The sequence below is a fragment of the Acanthopagrus latus genome, chromosome 8 (genome assembly GCF_904848185.1).
Source record: "Acanthopagrus latus isolate v.2019 chromosome 8, fAcaLat1.1, whole genome shotgun sequence".
Classification (NCBI taxonomy): Eukaryota; Metazoa; Chordata; class Actinopteri; order Spariformes; family Sparidae; genus Acanthopagrus; species Acanthopagrus latus.
In genome coordinates, this window is record NC_051046.1 from 22,188,947 (window position 1) to 22,206,391 (window position 17,445).

The following is a 17,445-nucleotide window of genomic DNA, read 5'->3' on the forward strand; positions in this document are numbered from 1 at the left end:
AATGTGATCACCAGCATTCGTATAAAATGTGTTATGTTTTATTCACATAAATGACAATCTGTTCGTCCCTCAGGACGTGAAGGCCCAGTCTAGCATCCCCCTCCTGGGCTACACTGTGGATGACAGCGCCCGGCCCACAGACGGTCAGGCAACCTTCCGCCTCTCGCAGTCCAAGTCCATCCACAATTTTGCTGCTGAAAGTGAGGAGCTCAAGCAGCGCTGGCTGAAGGTGATCCGGGTGGCAGTGACGGGGGAGGTGCCCGAATGCCCCCCGACCAACGGCAGCAATGCCACCCTGACGGACAACAACAACACACAGGAGGCGGGCACTGATAGCTCATAAGGTGCAGGCTGAAGGATGCTCAAGGAAGACAATTATGTGCAGACGCATGCTGCACGCACAATATACAAATGCACTTTCTCCATGCTGTCCTTAAATCTGAATCTCAACGACAGAGTGGAACAAAATCAGTGCTGGATAAGCTGCCTTTCCTTGCCACTCTCCTGTTTCCCACTTTCTTCATGGATTTTCTCAGCTAGAGCTGTGCTGGATTACTAAAAGACTTGTCTGGTACAATCAACACTAGAGCAAAAGGGGCCTCAGGATTGATTGACTCCCTCAAACAGGCACTATTAAAGACAGCTCAGACATCATCTTGAGCCAGTGGACTAGCACAGACTTGCGCAGCGCCCTTTACAGGGTGTGAATCAAAGCAAAAGGACGGTCTGCTGCCAAAACAACGTCTGCTGGTGCTGAAACTCAACTCTGTGTACCTGTACAGTATAAATGTTTTGTTTTTGTTTTGTTTTTCAAAAAGGAAAAATTGTGTTTTCATGTACAGAAATCAGTTTGAATCTTTTGTTTTGATAATATAGAAAACATCTAAGTATGATATAAAGTATTTACAGTATTCCTGCTTACCTTTGCTTGAGAAGATGGTTCAAAAAGTGGGAAAAATGATCATGTGGTTGGATAATGGTGATCTCCTCTCCCGCTCTCCTCACTTGATGAAAATACATCAACAGACTAATCAAACTCTGGATGCATGTCGGCTGATCTGTGTATGTTTTCAAATCTATGAAGCGCTACATGGGAGGGCGATATGGAACTGGACTGGCAATACATGTTGTAATATCCTAAATTTGTGTAAGTTATAGAGGAAATGTAAAAGTTTTTGGCCCGTTCAGAAATGCCTGACAAATCAAGGTGCTTCATCATCTTGATGCAAATTCCTTACAATCCATTACTACAAGTCAGTCCTGCTCATTGATTATCAACATTGGTCACACTGGTAACCAGAGCTATACACGGACACTCCGGCAATTATTGTCATACATTTTGGACAATTACTAAAGAGATTTCTTTGAAAAAAAAAACAAAAAAAAAAACAGCAACAACAAAAACTGTCAAAATTGAAGCAGCAGAGGTTGAAATGACCTGTATACTACAGGACACTGGATACGACAGTTCCCATAATGCAGCTCAATACTAAGTATCAACATCTGATATCACCTGATCCTCAAATGGTCCCATTTCCTCAGTTAGGAAGTTGTTCTTTCGACTTCGGCATGTTGACTGGCTTTTACGTCTATGTGGAAACAACACTGAGGTTCCACTTTTTTTACACTTACAACTCAGTACCATATTATAAATTACATGTGAGCAAACATTTGATATCTAATGTATGAATTTGTAAAAAAAAAAAAAAAAAAATTGTAGCCATAAAGTGAACATTTACTTTTCTGCACATGTCAAAATATTTTGCCACTTTCAGAGTTGTTGCTCTGATTTGAAGGGGCCCTTACACATCAGCAACTTCAATTAATGAAACATCATATAAATGCACAGTTTAGACATTAAACATCTGTTTTCATAGCTTGACTTCCATGTCAAAAACCAATGGCATAGCCCTTTAATTATAAGTAGAAATGGTATCAAAACATCTCAAATTTCTGTGGTCTCACAACATGTATTGTCATGCATCACCCATCCCTGTGGCCCAGTCAGTGCTGTTAGTATTCAAACTGAGAGTGTCCAGCACAGGACAACCTTAGTTCACGTGGGAGAGATGAGCGGGGATCATCGTTGTCTTCATGTGCCAGGGTTTTCTATTTAGATGCAAATGCAGCACAATCAGTTCTAGCAAAGCTGGTGCGAGAAATGTAAATGTGTTTTTAATGCTGTAATTAATTTTATTATTTAAAGTAATTTATAGAGTATGATGACAAGCATGATCTGTTAAAAGTAGCACAAAGTCGTTCCCCTCACTGTCAGCTATGAAGCGCAGTAGGTAGATGTTATTTTTTCTTTCCAAGAGCAAATGTTTTTTCCATTGACCCATCAAAGATGTCACCTCGGTTCTTCAGCGTGGCGGCGACCGGTCACTGCGCCGGACGGACCATGTTCGTTCTCTCTCTGTGCTCGATGCTGGTGCTCACCTGAATCTCACCCCTCTGATCTCATACCCTTCTTCACTATTCAAAATAATAAAACAAGAGCACAAAACCTTCCTGTCTGTAAGATCTGAATGTATATCCAGATTTTTTTTGAGTCCTCTCATCCCCCACCCTAAAGGCTTGAGAATCTACGCACTTTACAGTCCTTTAAAGTGTACCTTCAAAGAAAATAAAACCAGATTAAAGATGATTTATGTCAAGCGAGATTGTTTGTAATGTTAATACTTGAATGGCTTTTACATCAAATGTCCCACCAAACCAGTATGACAGTTCAGGTCACATGAGTCATAGTGATGCTACTTTCACAAAGAAATGTCTTGTTTTAGTTCCTTGTTTTGTTTCTCCTGATAAGAACTTTTCACAATGAGTCAACCCAGAGAGGCACGGAAACGAAGGTGAAGTTAATAGTTTGTTTGTCACAAGTGGTTGACCGTCTCATGATGTACGTGATAAGTGAAGCGCTGAACCATCTGTAGCTTGTCTGATAACCACAAAAGTATGAGCAAAGCGAGAGTGACATTGTGGAACAAAGAATTGCTGTACAAAGGGAAAAGTTTCTGACAGTAAACACTGTATTCTCACCTGAGTGCATGTTAACAGCAGGGGACTCCAGTTTGCCATTATTACCAGCTAACATAAAATCTCCTAATTACTGTTGTAGTTTAGGGGGTTGCTGCGTAATGTTTGAGTGTGTGTATGTGTGTGTGTGTGTAAAACTACACAAACATTTAACAGATTAAGAAAACATTTATTTTTTACAAAGAGAAATCAGAGCAAACAAAAGAATATCAAACTTCTTAACGAGTAAAAATTTCATACTTGTGTTGTGCAAGTTACTTTATCTGACTTTTTTTAGAAACAGTCCTTGCACGACTGCAGTCAAACATAATTATATTGGTCACACAGAATGCACCACATGTTGTGATGTATTAACATACCACAACACTCAGAGAGAGGAGCCACAACAGGTCAGCAAAAAGGAGCGATGTTGCCAAAAAAAAAAAAAACACACCAACACCTTGGGGCGTCCTTGGATGCTTAGTCGTCTGGTGTTGCTTGGCAAAGGTTTTCAGAGTGTTTTAGTCTTGGCCAGTCTTTGTATTTGTGTGTTTGTGTGCCTCAGCTTTTAGGCTGTCGCAGCAGCCCACGGATCCTGCGAACCAGGGCCTGGATGAAGGTGTAGCGGGAGCGGACCTGGCTGTACAAACCCTCCACCTCCAGCAGCTTCCTCTGCAGGGCCTCTCCGAAACCTGCGGCCATGTCGCTCTTCAGCTGCATTCACACAAACACAAGACAGAGAGATCAGGAATTATGTTTGTGGTGACCCACATATGTTGTCACAGCAGTATTCAAAGTGTAACAGCATCATGTTCATGCCAACGTGCACAGCTGGTTGGCAGCTTACGGTCATTCTTACCAGGTCGAGGTCTTGCTGGCTGACTCTGGACAGACCGAGGCCACGGCCTCCACTTGCCTGCAAACCGCCAAATGAGTCTGAAGAAAAGGAATATTGCCATTAGTGATTGCTACCAATAATACATTTACTTAATTCCAACACTTGCTTAATCTATGCGCATCTATCCGTGATATCTTTTCTCACCATCTGTGAGCCGTGATCTATACAAACTGGCTCCAGGCAACAGGGAGTCCTTGGGGTCAGTGGGAGTACAATGCAACAGGTAGTACTCCAGGTGGCGCCACAACACAAACAAACAGGTCTCGATAACATCTGAGGAAGACGCGGGTCAAGGCATTTCACAGGAATTCATGACGTAGCATTTATACATGATGTTAATCCAATTTCCTGCACAAAACTCCTGAAGACAAATGTGACAACCTAGTGATGGACAATGAGGGAGTCTATTCAGTCCTATGACAACCACCGTGCTTGCAGGTAACAAAGGATACAGGAACACAGGGCCAGCAGCTTGGCTCTGTTGTTGATAAGCTGGACCAGTCGTCTCTTTGCCAACAAGCTCCTCTGGACTGATGAGATTTTCTCCACCCCTCCTGGGCCTGACACCAGGCCTTGGCACAACTACAGAGATGATCAAGTCAGTACTGAAGACAATGATTGTTGGAGCCAATAAGATACATTAAATAAAGAAGAGTTACCTCCTTGAGCTCCTCGGGAGGCAGCTGATCCAGGCTCTGCAGCTTGCCCAGGCTCTGTCTGTGACTCTGGTGGAACCGGAAGAAGTCTGCAGCGCTGTTCTTCAGCAGATACAGGATCAGACCCAGGCTGGGGGTCCGGGAGTAAGTCATCGATGCCAGTGTGGATGAGAGATCTTTAAAAAGACAAAAAAAAACAAAAAAAATTTAGTCTCACTCCAGTAGAAACTTGTGATAAAAGTTAAAAGAACCTCAAGAAATTATGGATTTCTAGCTTTATATAAGAGGATCCTCTAGAAAAGTATGGCTATTTATTCAGCATACAATAACACAAGTCAAAACCCTGTTCCTCTTCTTCAGTATGGGCAGAATATTACTGACCTGTGCGTCCTCCGTCCCTGCCAGCTGGCTCGTTGCCTGATGGACTGAAGAGGCAGATGCTGAACTGGGCCTGGGCTGAGCTCTGCAGCAGCAGGGTTTGGCAATACTCCATGATGTTAGCACACACCTGGGCACAGAGGACAACACCTCTCAGGTCACTGACAGTGGACTTCAAATGAATAATAATGACCATGCATACAAGACTCGACACACATCGTTTCAGTGCCATATTATCCCATTTTCTTAATTCCCACTGTCCACTTTACTGCTGGAGGAGGTATTCTTCATAACTTCTTTAGAGGAAAATTACACTCATACTCCCTTTGTTAGAGAGTTTTTTGTCACACCTGTTGCATGGCCACCTCCATCTCTTCTCGTCTGTCTGCTGAGTCTCCAGGTGCAGTGATCTCGGCCTGCTTTAGCAACCTCTCCCGCTCGCTCCCAGCAAGGCGACCAAGCAGGGACAGACACAGGCGCTGAAAAGGGTAAAAAAAAAAAGATATTGACAGCTGTGCAGTTTTCACACTGGGACGGATGTTTATTAGCAGGGAAGGCAACAAGAAAAATCCATAGATTAGACAGAAACCTGGAATCTGTTGATGTGACCCTGAAACTCCATAAGAGCAGCACTGTTGACTTCCCCACCCATCTCAAGGGCACCTGAGAGACCAAGCAGCAAATGAGAACCATCATTTACATAATCTACATATGAATGTGTGGAGTGCATGATGGAAATGGGGAAATACAATAAAGAATCAATAGTGAAAAGAGAAGACTTATTGCTTGTACCTGGCAGAGCCGTTTTGCTGATGATGCCAGTAAGCAAAGAGAGCTCCTGCAGAACTCCCATACTGAGCTCCTGACAACGTAACAGGGACTGAATGGTGTCTGCATGGACTATCAGCCACTGGAGAACCTGTAGACACACAGAAAAAGACAAAATTAGAATGCAAGTGCAATGTTTATAAAGCAAACTGCCATGACATTTATATTTTGGCAAAATAATCACTGTGTGCTCACCTGTGCTGCTCCCTGCTGGTGATTCATGGTGGTGGAAGTCAGGATGACCTGAAAAAGCCTCAAGGTTGGCAACAGAATCTGCCTGTAGCGGTCCATGGGACTGGGGATGAATCCTGATGGGTCCCTCATCACCCTGTAAACAAACAAGGGAACAGACACACGCTTAAGAAACACCATAAATAGACCTCTTAAGATTAGAGGTCACTTAGACAAGAGCAAAGCAAAGAAGCTATAATCAGCTTAAAACATTAAAATTCCCCTCAAGGATTTGCTGACTCACTGTATCAACATATTTAAATCCTTACCCTAATTTGGTCAGAATCAATCTAAAAATTAAGTATGAGTGTTGTTTTTATTTGAAATGACTGGTTAAAAAACATAATATCAACAACAACACAATTTCATAAAAATGACCATACAATTGGGAGTTACCATTCCACCTTCTTCCCTTTCCACATTCATACCTGTGTGCATCGCTGTCAGGGACCATGTCAAACACCTGACACTCTATCAGCTGTGCCACCAGCCCACAGCGCAGCAGCTCCACAGCTCCCTGACCGGTCTTAGCCACACGAGTCAGCAGAGCCTGAAAACACCACAGCAGAGTTCTTTACTTTCAAAATAACATTACAAACTCAGGTGTAATCAAAACATAGTGTGTCTGTCTCCTCACCATTTTGCTCTCATAGATGTAGAGTGGCTTGAGGAGGGGAGGCTGAGGTGTGAGCAGGCTCTGAAGGGCGACATCATCCTGTCTCAGGCTCTCAACCAGCGACCGCAGGTAGCCACTGTTGCAGATGTAAACCAGCCACTGATTCTGACGGTCTATGGACAGGATCCGGTCCAGCACGGCCAGAGCCAGCATCTGATGGACAGGGAAAGGAGACAAGGATGACAAAGGAGTCCTGAGAGTAAAACAGTCTGGCTAGGTACTCATAAATAATATGTCACAGCTAATTCAACTCAATAGACATTTGTAATTTCACAAATACAGTCTTTCTGTCTTGGTTTGGCTCTTACCCTGCTAATTTCGTGGCCGTCACAGGCGTCCCGACACACCACCTCCATGAGAGCCTTGCCATAGCTCTCAATGATAGCCAGGTTCTCTCTCTGCAGTTTGGAGAAACCATCTTCAGGGGCAGTGAGACGCTCCCACATTGCTTTCCCTGCTGCATGGATGGAGAGAAAGAAAACACAATATCTGTACATTGTCTCGTTGGAACAACATCAGATAAGGTGACTTAATAACACACGTGTCTCTTTGCTGTACCTTGTTGCAGAGTGTCTGGTTCATCAGGTTTCTGGGCGATTTGAAGGTAGTACAGCAGAGAGCCATAGAGGTGGGCACGCAGACGCTGGTATCCACCTCCTTAAAGGGCAAAAGACAATATTATGAACTAAACTGACCATGGGCTATCTCAGCACGTGAGAAATGTGTTATTTTGTGAAATGATGCGATTCAAAAAGTCATCACTTACCAGTACAGAGGATGAAGTCCAGCAGCTTGCGGAGAATAAGGTGGAGGGCAGAGTTGGCGATAGAGGCAAAGCCAGAGGATGCCTCTAATCCCACCCCCTGCTGCTGCTCAGACAGGACTGATTGGCTGAGGTGGGCTGTCAGAGTGAAGACTGCCCCCGCAACGATGGGCATCAGCTCTCCTGCTGCATCCTCAGATAACACCTGGACAACATACGGCAACATGGACACTTAGTTGTTATTACAACCTGCAGATTTGTGGCATTTGTTATGTGTCAGCTCTGACAGGAAATAACTAGCGACTCTACATCATTATACAGTAACGATGAACACTAAATAAATGCCATGACACGACTTTATAAATGACTGCATCCAAAATAATCCCCCATGTAACACTGACCTTATCATGCAGGTCTAGCAGCAGGTCTCTGATGATGAGCTGCCTGTCATCAGCTGGTATGAGATCAGCCGGGCAGGCAGTCAGCAGCGTCTCCACCAGACTCCTCCAGGACCGCAGTGCATGTCGCTTTGCACTCAAACTGCGGCGCACGCGATTGCGTTCCACCACCTGCTGCAGGATTGAGTTCACCTCCTGGAATAAAACAACCAGGGACAAAGATGAATGTGGGCACAACATTTTCAACTCCAGGTTTACACAAAAATGAAGACACAGTTTGGGCTCCCTCACCTCCATTAACAGAGGCCTCTGTCCAATGGCTGCCATTCCTTGCAATGCATTCACCTCAGCAACCAGCACTCTATGTAACAACTGTGAAGAAAATTAAAAACAAAATTAGCGGAAGATCAAACATAAAAAACAACACAACTGAGAGATTATGTGTTCAACCTTTGGACCCACCTTCACATTGCACACTGTGTGTCCTTGCTCATTGACGTGCTCACAGTTGGAGATCACCTGCTCTATTTGAGTGCGCTCAAAGAAGTCAAGCTGCAGCAGCTCAGGCATGTCCTGACTGAAGTCGATGGTGTCCAGCACGCTCAGCAGCTTCCTGCGCACTGATTGCATGGAACAACGACAAGATGAGAGTAAAAGTCAGAATCAGTATGCCAAAATATGATAGCCTGTATGCTGATTGTATCTTATTTATCATATATTTGATCTAAATATCTAGAGAGCTGCCACAAACCTTTAGATACAGTGTCAAAATGTAGGAAACCGCTGACTGATCTGGTTTCCTCTTCCATGCCCGATTCTCCATCAGCTAAAATGAAAATAAATATGAGGTACGTAGGTTCATGTATTAATGAGCTTTATCGTGTGGTCATGATGTTTGGGAGTTTGAGTTTAAAACAACAACCATTAACAATAAAAGATCAGATTTCACTCAGTTGTTTCACCAAATGTTTATCATCTCAAATGTGTCCTCATCATGGAGAATTAAATAGGTTTAGACAATATATACCTGTATGCTGAGTGTGTGGCTGGTCATCCAACAGAAGGCTGACAAGGCGCTGTGTATGTGAACGCTGGCGGTTCAGCGAGGTCACTCTCAGCTCAATTGCAGCTGTTTTCATGAGCCAAGACATCTGGGATAGGGCAGCGATCTGATTACCTGACAAGAGCAGAAAGAAGAATCAGGACAATGATAAGAGAAGACAGTGTTCTTTGTTGTATCTTCAACAACAGTTCATCACACACACTGAAAACACCATTGTGATATTAAAATCATAATTTTCGATTTAGCAGAAATTCAAAACAATCCCCAATTTCTGTTCTGTTCTGCATCCGCAGCTTTTCATTCATCACATCTGATACTCACTAGACAGGATGAAGGGTAGGTGCTGCAGGTGAGAGAACAGAAAGTCCTGGCTGGTCCTTAAATAGCGCATGGTGGGTCCAGATGTTTCTGGGCAGGCACACAGCTGGTAGATCACCTGACAGAGGAAGAAGAAAAAATATCAGATTATTCAGACAATCTAAGGTGCTGCATTGACATCAAGTGCCTTGACTCTGGGTTTATTAAATAAAGGATGAAGCCTACCTGGTAGCAGAGCTCAGCCAGGTGTGGGGCCTGCTGTGTGAGTACAGGTCCTGATCTCTTCTCAGTGCCTCTCTGCAGCAGACTCAGGATGGCATGCAGGCAGCTCCGTGAACACCCTAACACACCTGTAACAAGCAAATACACCTTCAGCTTAAAGATAACACTCAGGTCACCTGATTCCAATAAATGTTGCTGAAATCACAACAGCCAGCAAAATTAACATGCAAGCGGCAAAAGCTGTGGTCTGACCTGGGTCCTGGAGGTTGGTGGAGGACACAGGCTTCTTCACTTCATATCCCAGAAGGTACAGGGCCAGATTTGGTGTCTTCAGCTCCAAGGAGGTGATGAGCAGGTTCAGGATGTGGATCTGGGTTTCATGTCGGATTCTTCCAATCGTCTTCTGTGGTTCAGAGTCTGGAAGTTTGGGGAGAAAGTGAGTGTGTTCGAGTGTGGAAGCAGGATTTAGAACAAACACAGAAGGTGGTAGAGCTTTTCCACAACAAGTCTCTCTTACCATCTCCTTTCTCTGTTCCCTCTTCTGCCTCTTCATTGTCCAGACACTCTACAAAGCCTGCCATTAGCTTGTCACTCACAGTCTGAAGGACAGAGACAAAATGTGCTGCTAACATGAGCAAAATAAAACTTTTTATAAACATTTAAGTGCCATTACGTAGAATGCATGCATGATTTATTTCTATTCTACTTAAAGAAAATGTTAATTACATTATTTCGTTATCTTGCTGACTTTGATCCTTTGCTTACCAATTATTATTTTGTGAAATATCCAGAAGCTTTGAGGGGAAACAGACTTTATTTACCTGGTCGTGTGTGAAATCTCCCACAAGCCGATTCTGAATGTTGGGGTAGTTGGCGATACGACGCAGGATCTTGGCACTCTGAAATGCAGCCTCTGGGTTGGAGCTGCTGTGGTACAGATACCTGTACAGGAAAAACATAGGTCACCATTAAGTTCAACCGTTCTGAACAAATTAGTCTTTGAAAAGGTAGTTTTCCTTAAATACAACGTACAATGACTTAGTTAAACTAGTTTAACAAAAACAGACAAGAACTGTTTCTATTAGAGCCTGGATGCCCCTACCTGGCAATATTGACAATGTGATCAGCCTTCCTAGTTTGAGGACTGACTCCCTGGAGGAGCTGCTCCAAGGGGGACACCAGCAGGGAAGCCTGGCTCTCCCTGAGGAGGTCCATGAACACCACTTCCTTCTGCAGTGCCAGGTCTAGAAGGCGCAGGCAGTGCAGCACGGCCGACTCCAAATGCTTCTTACCTGTAGGGGAGGAGTAACACAGCATGATGTCAGAACACGGACATGCACACAAGCAATCTCTCATTCTCGGAGTGCAGAACAGCATATGTTCTCTCACCAGGGAAGAGTGCATAGGTGTCCAGCTGGCGTACGCCCTCCTCCAGCAGACTGAGGCAGAGCACCAACATGGGTGAGTCGTTGAGCAGGTGGAACATGATGCTGTGTCCAGGGGGCTTATGAGCTGAGACCTGCTCTCCCTGTAGCTCCACCATCTCTTGTACAAAGTCTGACGGCTGGGGCTCGTAGTCCCGCAGCAGCTTGTGGAAAACCTCCAGGACAGCATCAGCAACCTCCCACTGAGATGGCGAAGGAAAGACAACAGGAAAAACAAATCAAACAGCGGTATGTATAGTTGTTCAAAGACCATATATACATACATGCATGCAGCTACATGTCTTCTCCTTGTAAAGACATGGTAAGAGCACTATACTGCAGTTTACCTTCTCAGCTGGACAGCGATACGCTCTGGTGGGGAAGGGCAGGAACACAGAATCACGCAAGAAGTCCAGGTAGGGCTGAAAGCCTGGCACACGCAGTCCGACGCCCAAATTAATGGGCAGGCTGTTCTCAACCAATGTGCTGATCAGATGGCAGAAGCTTCGCGTCAGGGGGTACTCCTCACAGCTGGACTCAATCTCATTCAGCTCCACCTGAGAGCCAAAACAAACTAATCAGGAAGTTTGCTGCCAAAACAGGCATCTCCTTACAGGCTGTAACTTCTGAATGGTACGTTTTTAGTCTGATGCAAGTCAATTTTTCATCTTTAGCTTATTACTGACCACAGAAACATCACATACACATATAAAGACAAAACCACAACACACATTTTCACACAACTCATTTGGTCATCAGTCAACAAATCAAAAAGACCCTTGGAACCCCAAGTGATCTAATTACTCTGTGCATCAACTAATTACATTTTTTTAATTTGAGCGAGAAGCAAACATTTCCCACAGATTGGTTTGAGCAGTGGGTATACTACATTATATTCACCAACCAAAAAACACTCACCTCAATTCCAGCTGCCTGCCTCTGTCCTGGGGCTCGCACTGTCTGAAGGATCTGTTGTAAAATAACATGAAGTTACAAAACTTTACATCTACTGCAAAAATATTTTAAAAGCAGTATTCTGCCAAACTCAAAAAATGTCATAACCCTACAAGAATTAACTGCCTCAGATAAAAAGAAGAGCTCACAGCCACAGCAGAATTCTAATGTTTGCATATTTGTTGTCTGATATCACTGACACTTTAGATGCGAACCTGAGCTTTACATTGATGTCAAAAGAAAAGCTTTCAGTAATTGTTTTCATACTCTATATGACAAAATGCAGACTCTCTTCATATAAAATCAGCAAAAATAGTTTTTTTCATCAATAATAAAAAGGCTAACCTGTGTGTACTCCAGTGACTGCCATAGTGAAGCAGCAATCTCTGGTGACTTCCCAAAGGCTGCCAGGCACTGCAGGATCTCAGCCTTCAGGACAGGAGGAACACTGCACTGAAGCAACCCCAACATCACTACAACTGGGGTCCACTGGGGATGCTCACACAATGCAAGTCGTGCATTTTCACTCTGAAGAAAAACATAACACACACACCACAATACTGTTAGATAAAGATCATCTAAGCTACCTGTATATCACAGGATCGCTATTCAAAGATAAGATAAGGAATTTAAAGTCTTGATTTTATCCTGAATATTGTACCATACCCATGTGATGATGGTGGTGAGCAACTGAAAAAATGAGGTGAGTCCTTCCATCTCTCTTTGGGTGATGCCCCTTATGGGCGGGTGGCGGTACTGTGCTGCATCTGGATTTGGAAAGTCTCGTCGCAGGTTCTCGTGGTAGAGCATAAGGGAGTGAAAGAAATGTTCCCAAGACACTGGACTGCCTGAAACGCCCTGTATATTATCACCTGAAAATATATATACAAAGTCAGTTGGTATTCATTTGAAAATGTATAAAATCAATGTAATCAGCTTTTGGAGTTGGAGTTTTAAGCTTTATTTCCTAAACTCAGAATAAAATAAAGAACATGTACATCTACCGAACAGCCACAAAGAGTCAATACTTTAGTGGCAAAAATTCTTGATCCAGATTACCAGTCAGTTCACATAAGGCAAACTGTACATCAAATGGTTTCAATTTCACAAAGCAAGCTGAAAATATGTACACAATCTGCTCTTACTGTGTGTGGCTCCATTGGTTTTAAGCAGGCTGAAGCAGTAGTGGGCACACTGAGGACCATTAGCCAGGCCTTTTAGCATGCGGAGATAGGACATATAAAGAGTGGAGGGAAGAAGGTCTCCCATCTGACGCACAAACTTGGACAGAACAACCTGCATCAAACATAGTGTGGAAAAAGTTATCAGAAAAGAATGGCATGTAAAAAAAAATGTATATTAGGTCTTTTCATACCTTTCAGAACAATTTTTACCTTGACAAGAAGGTCCAGAAAATACAGCTCTTACCTGTTTATGTGGAGGTCTTTGCAGTGCCATTCCCAGGTAGGATCCCTGCAAGGAGGTGTGCTGGAGAGACTCAGTGGGACACCAGAACTCCAGACCCAACTCCAGCCCAAATGAGTCCTTACTGTAAAACTCTCCTATCTGGAAAGACAAAGCAATAACTGACAAATACTATCAATAAAACCCTTAAAATCTAGAGATGATTAACTGATGTATGTATGTGTACTTTACTGCTGCAACTACAATAAATTAACTGATTGAAAAAATTGCAAACTTAATCAACTAATTATTTCAATTATTCTTCAAGCGAAATGTCAAACAATTCAGAGCATTTAAACATAAGGATCAGCTGCATGTTTTGTCATTCATGGTATCAAATGGAGTGTGTTTGGGTTTTAGACTGTTGGTTGGACAAAAGAAGCAATTTGAATATATCGCCTCTGGCTCTGAGAAATTGTGGTGAGCATTTTTTGCACTTTTATTATTGATTAAGATAAAATTCGAAAGAATTTATTTGGCAAATATTTGTAAAAATAATCTGCAGAATAATCAATAACATTTTAAATGCTAGCTGCAGCACTAATGTAATGAATGTGTGCAAGTGTTTGTGAAAAACACGCACGAGAATCATGAGGTGGTCTAAGTCCTTGCGTAACGATGATGGAAGCTCACTGTCCATCTGTAGGGACATGTGCACCAGACGGGCATCCTCATCAGCACGGTTACGAAGTTGTTTCACCTACAAAGACAAAAAAATGTTAATTCAATAATCTAATCAGCTGGTGGAATGTTAAAACAATGTGATAATGAATAATTACATACAGACAAACCAAACTCTAACTAGAGTATAAAAATTGGTTGTGGACAACTGTGGCCCCTCTCACCTTCATTGGCATAAGTGCCAGGAAGTCTGTAATGAGTGAATGGAGGCGGCGGATGTAAAACTCTTCCTGTCCAAAACTCTCACATCCCAGCATGCCCTCCTTCATAAACAGGAAGACATCTCCCAGTAAAGCCTGGTCGGCCAGAGCCTCATCTGCCTCCGTGAACTCAACCAAGGCTGCACATGATACACAGAGAAACACACAACATTAAATTGGCTGCTATCTTTGAAAAATCATATTCTTTTAAAAAAGGTTTTCTTCATACAGGTAGAAGGCGGTTAATGTCTGTCAAAAGAATAGGGACCTTACCGCATCCCTGTGGAAGCTGAGAGAGGACCCTCAGAGACAAAGCCCACGCCAGTCGACACAAAGCCTGAAGGCCTGGAAGCTTCCACGGCTGGCCGTCCATCAGGCGACTGTGCACTGCAGACACATACTGCCTTTCAGTGAGCAATGGCAATGCCTGGAGCAGATCTAGAGGAACAAAACACGCAGAGCCAGTCCTTCATTAGCTGTAAAATCCAGATGCTGACACCAACAGCAATCTTATGCATAACTTCAATCAATCAAGGTTAAAATTATAGATATTATTTAACGTGTTCTCACCTTCTCTATCTTCTGTTCCTTGTTCTATGAAGCTGACATCCAAGCAGTACAGCAGTGCCATGACCAGAGCCATGTTCATGCTGTCCAATGAGCCATCAGCTTGAGCTGTCACTGTCTCCAGGTGGCCAATAAGAGCCAGGGTGTCATCTTTTGTCAGAGGTGATTGGCAGGTCCATAAAAAGAGGCTGTCTGCCAGGGCCTGTCTGCATTCTTTGATGAGGTCAGAAACCTGGGGGAAAAATGGGAATGGGAGTGGGAATTAAAAGTTGTCCATATTCATCCCAATATATATACTACCACTCAGTGTTGCTACTTCAGTTATAAACTTTAGTCTCTGCACAGGCCAAGAATAATGGGATATAAATACATGCTGAGCAGATGATTATCCCGGCTTCAAATTAACACAAATATTTTGCTGTCACCTCTTTTCTGTGCTTCTCGTTGCCCAGGCCACGCTCCTTTTGCAGCTTTTCAAACTCACGCGTCACATTAATCTCTGACACCAAGGTTAGGATGCGTTTGGTCAGACCCTGGTTCATCAATTCATCTGTAAAACGGGATGTCAAAGCCACCAGCTCCCCACTGAGTGAGAAAACAAATAAAAGTAATAATGAATAACAAGACACCATAAATATTAAGGAAACATGCTCATCGTGTAGTTTAAAAGTGCCTCTCATTGTTTTGATTGCACTACTTATAGACAAAATTATTACCTTAGGTCCAGTGTGAATGTCTTGCCCTGGCGTGACTGGATGAGTGTGCGCAAGGAGTTGGCCACACAAAGCTTTCCATCCCAGTAGAGCAGCACAGCTACCAGACCTCGCGTCAGACCTGGAAAATGGGGCTGCTGCTGTTCACCTGGAGACAAATGGACACGTTCAGAGAATCAATCACATCATTTAAGACCTTGATTTCAAATCACTAGTTTGATGATGAGGACAATCCTAAAACAAAAAACTGTTATTATAAAATAATGTGACCTCTGTATGATTAACACAGAAAACAACTAACAAAATTTGCTAAATCACATTCTTGATGAATTTGCTTGCAAGTCATTACTTTTTCTCATGTCCGTATTACCTGCCAAGAGGAGCTCCAAAGCTGCCAACTCTCCAATATCAAACAGGTCACTAAGGATGAAGGCCTCTTTGAGAAGCTGCTCTGGAAGGAGCCGTGACCCCTGCTGACCTTGGATGGCGATGCCTTCTGTGCTGGCTTTACGCACCTTCTCTCTCTGCTCTGCACTCTTTGGCTGAAAATGAGAAAAAGAGAAAGACCTGGTGTTATTTACATTACAGTCTCAGAAGACAAACACTGCATACCAAAAATGTGTCTGTCAGCACCAAGGGAGTGGAGGGCCACTCAAGAAGAATATCATTGTATGAAATGACAGTAGGACAAGGAATTTGTGTTTGCACAACATCTCACCGGGTTCCTAAAGAGTGAAAGAAAATGTGATTTGTGTTTCTTCAGCTGCAGGTCCAGCAGGTGGACGCTCTCTGGCTGTCTCCTCAACACTGCCCCATCCACTGTCTCCCATAACTCCTTCAGCGGCCCCCACAGACTGGCTCCTGGGTGGATCACATACACACACACACACACACACACACACACACACACACACACACACACAGCATTGATTTCAACTAAACCTATTGTGGTTATTATTATTGTAAATACTTTCTAGCTATTACTTTGACATTGTGAACCTCTTTCTGATTTCAAAGTGTGATGACCTCTATGAATAAGATACTGATGTACACACACCATGCAGTTATCTGATGAAAGATGATCATGTGACACGTAAATGACAGTACTAGTAAACAAATCTTATAGCAGTACTTATATTTCCCTTGAATTTATTTATTGTAGATTTAGCTTCAATAAGCCATAACACTGTGGTTGTTGGTTCTTGTATCACAGACCCCAAGAAAGCCTAGCTGTCACTAAACATCACTCAGATCTGTACAAAGACACTTGGTTGACACCAGCAAACATCTGACACTCATTCCTCACTGACAGGACATGACTATAGTAAACCGGAGATTAGTTTAAATCTGGTCTGAACTGCTCCATGTGTCTGTGAGATGATCTAAGGCGCGGTGCACCAGTGTGCAGCGTGCCAAGTTATGATGCCAAACATTTCCTTGCTTATTCAAGTCAGTTAGTTTCAGTTTAGTTGTTAGCAAATACGTGAGTCTGCTGACCCACTGGACTGAGCAGCGAGGTCATGTTTACCGAATGGCATCGGTTCTAACGTGTTCATTTGTTAACATTCGGTCTAAACGCGCTGATTAACAGTTTAACTAACGTTAGCTAACTTAAGGTTTACTTGTAGGCTAGGCTAAATTAGCCTGAACTTGAATGGTCCATCACCATGCGGTCATAACATATGACGTGCGGCACAACTGGCGCTGAAGAGCGAACAAGTACATTCTTATATGTGAAATGACAAGTAATAGCAACTGTTATATATAAACGCATTTAAGTTACACTCGTTGAAAGACATAATATTCATACCCGAATTTACCGCCATCTGCGCCGCCATGATACGCTCAGAAAATTGGACAGAAGGTTCTAAGGTTGTGCCGGTGTGAAATTTAAAATTATAAATTCTCTAAACACAATTTGCTGGCACTTGGTAAACAAAAATATACAACAGTTCAAAATGACTGTGTATACGTGTTAATTAAATGGTAGGATATT

At 43.1% G+C, this 17,445-nt stretch overlaps 2 protein-coding genes across 2 annotated transcripts in view; one reads left to right on the forward strand and one right to left on the reverse strand.

The window, feature by feature from the left end:
• Window positions 1–2,647, forward strand: part of fgd4a (FYVE, RhoGEF and PH domain containing 4a) — an 84,425-nt gene extending 81,778 nt beyond the window's left edge. The window contains exon 19 of the mRNA XM_037108132.1: window positions 74–2,647. Within this exon, the coding sequence (XP_036964027.1) occupies window positions 74–343 (270 nt within the window). The 3' untranslated portion in view covers window positions 344–2,647. The remainder of the gene's footprint in view (window positions 1–73) is intronic.
• Window positions 2,648–3,184: 537 nt separating this feature from the next.
• nup205 (nucleoporin 205) lies at window positions 3,185–17,437 on the reverse strand. Its single transcript, XM_037108131.1, has 42 exons — window positions 17,260–17,437; window positions 16,168–16,310; window positions 15,820–15,991; window positions 15,453–15,597; window positions 15,162–15,321; window positions 14,740–14,968; window positions 14,443–14,607; window positions 14,134–14,309; window positions 13,872–13,988; window positions 13,253–13,390; window positions 12,970–13,120; window positions 12,491–12,696; window positions 12,170–12,352; window positions 11,789–11,839; window positions 11,218–11,427; window positions 10,836–11,073; window positions 10,549–10,738; window positions 10,268–10,388; window positions 9,964–10,045; window positions 9,699–9,863; window positions 9,450–9,574; window positions 9,228–9,342; window positions 8,871–9,020; window positions 8,595–8,669; window positions 8,306–8,463; window positions 8,135–8,215; window positions 7,847–8,038; window positions 7,449–7,650; window positions 7,241–7,339; window positions 6,991–7,139; window positions 6,644–6,835; window positions 6,435–6,556; window positions 5,971–6,103; window positions 5,740–5,866; window positions 5,537–5,610; window positions 5,298–5,426; window positions 4,951–5,077; window positions 4,573–4,745; window positions 4,366–4,495; window positions 4,058–4,186; window positions 3,875–3,951; window positions 3,185–3,729 (listed from the first exon to the last, which is right to left on the reverse strand). The coding sequence occupies exons 1-42, from the start codon at window positions 17,285–17,287 to the stop codon at window positions 3,577–3,579; spliced, it is 5,982 nt and encodes a 1,993-aa protein (XP_036964026.1). The 5' UTR covers window positions 17,288–17,437; the 3' UTR covers window positions 3,185–3,576.
• Window positions 17,438–17,445: the final 8 nt, after the last annotated feature.

Coding starts and splice junctions, on each gene's coding strand:
- nup205 (XM_037108131.1), bottom strand. CDS start 17,287: ATGGCGGCGCAGATGGCGGTAAATTCGG. Junction 8,464..8,594: donor TTTTGACACTGTATCTAAAG/GTTTGTGGCAGC, acceptor CCATGCAATCAG/TGCGCAGGAAGCTGCTGAGC. Junction 7,140..7,240: donor ACCAGACACTCTGCAACAAG/GTACAGCAAAGA, acceptor CCATCCATGCAG/CAGGGAAAGCAATGTGGGAG.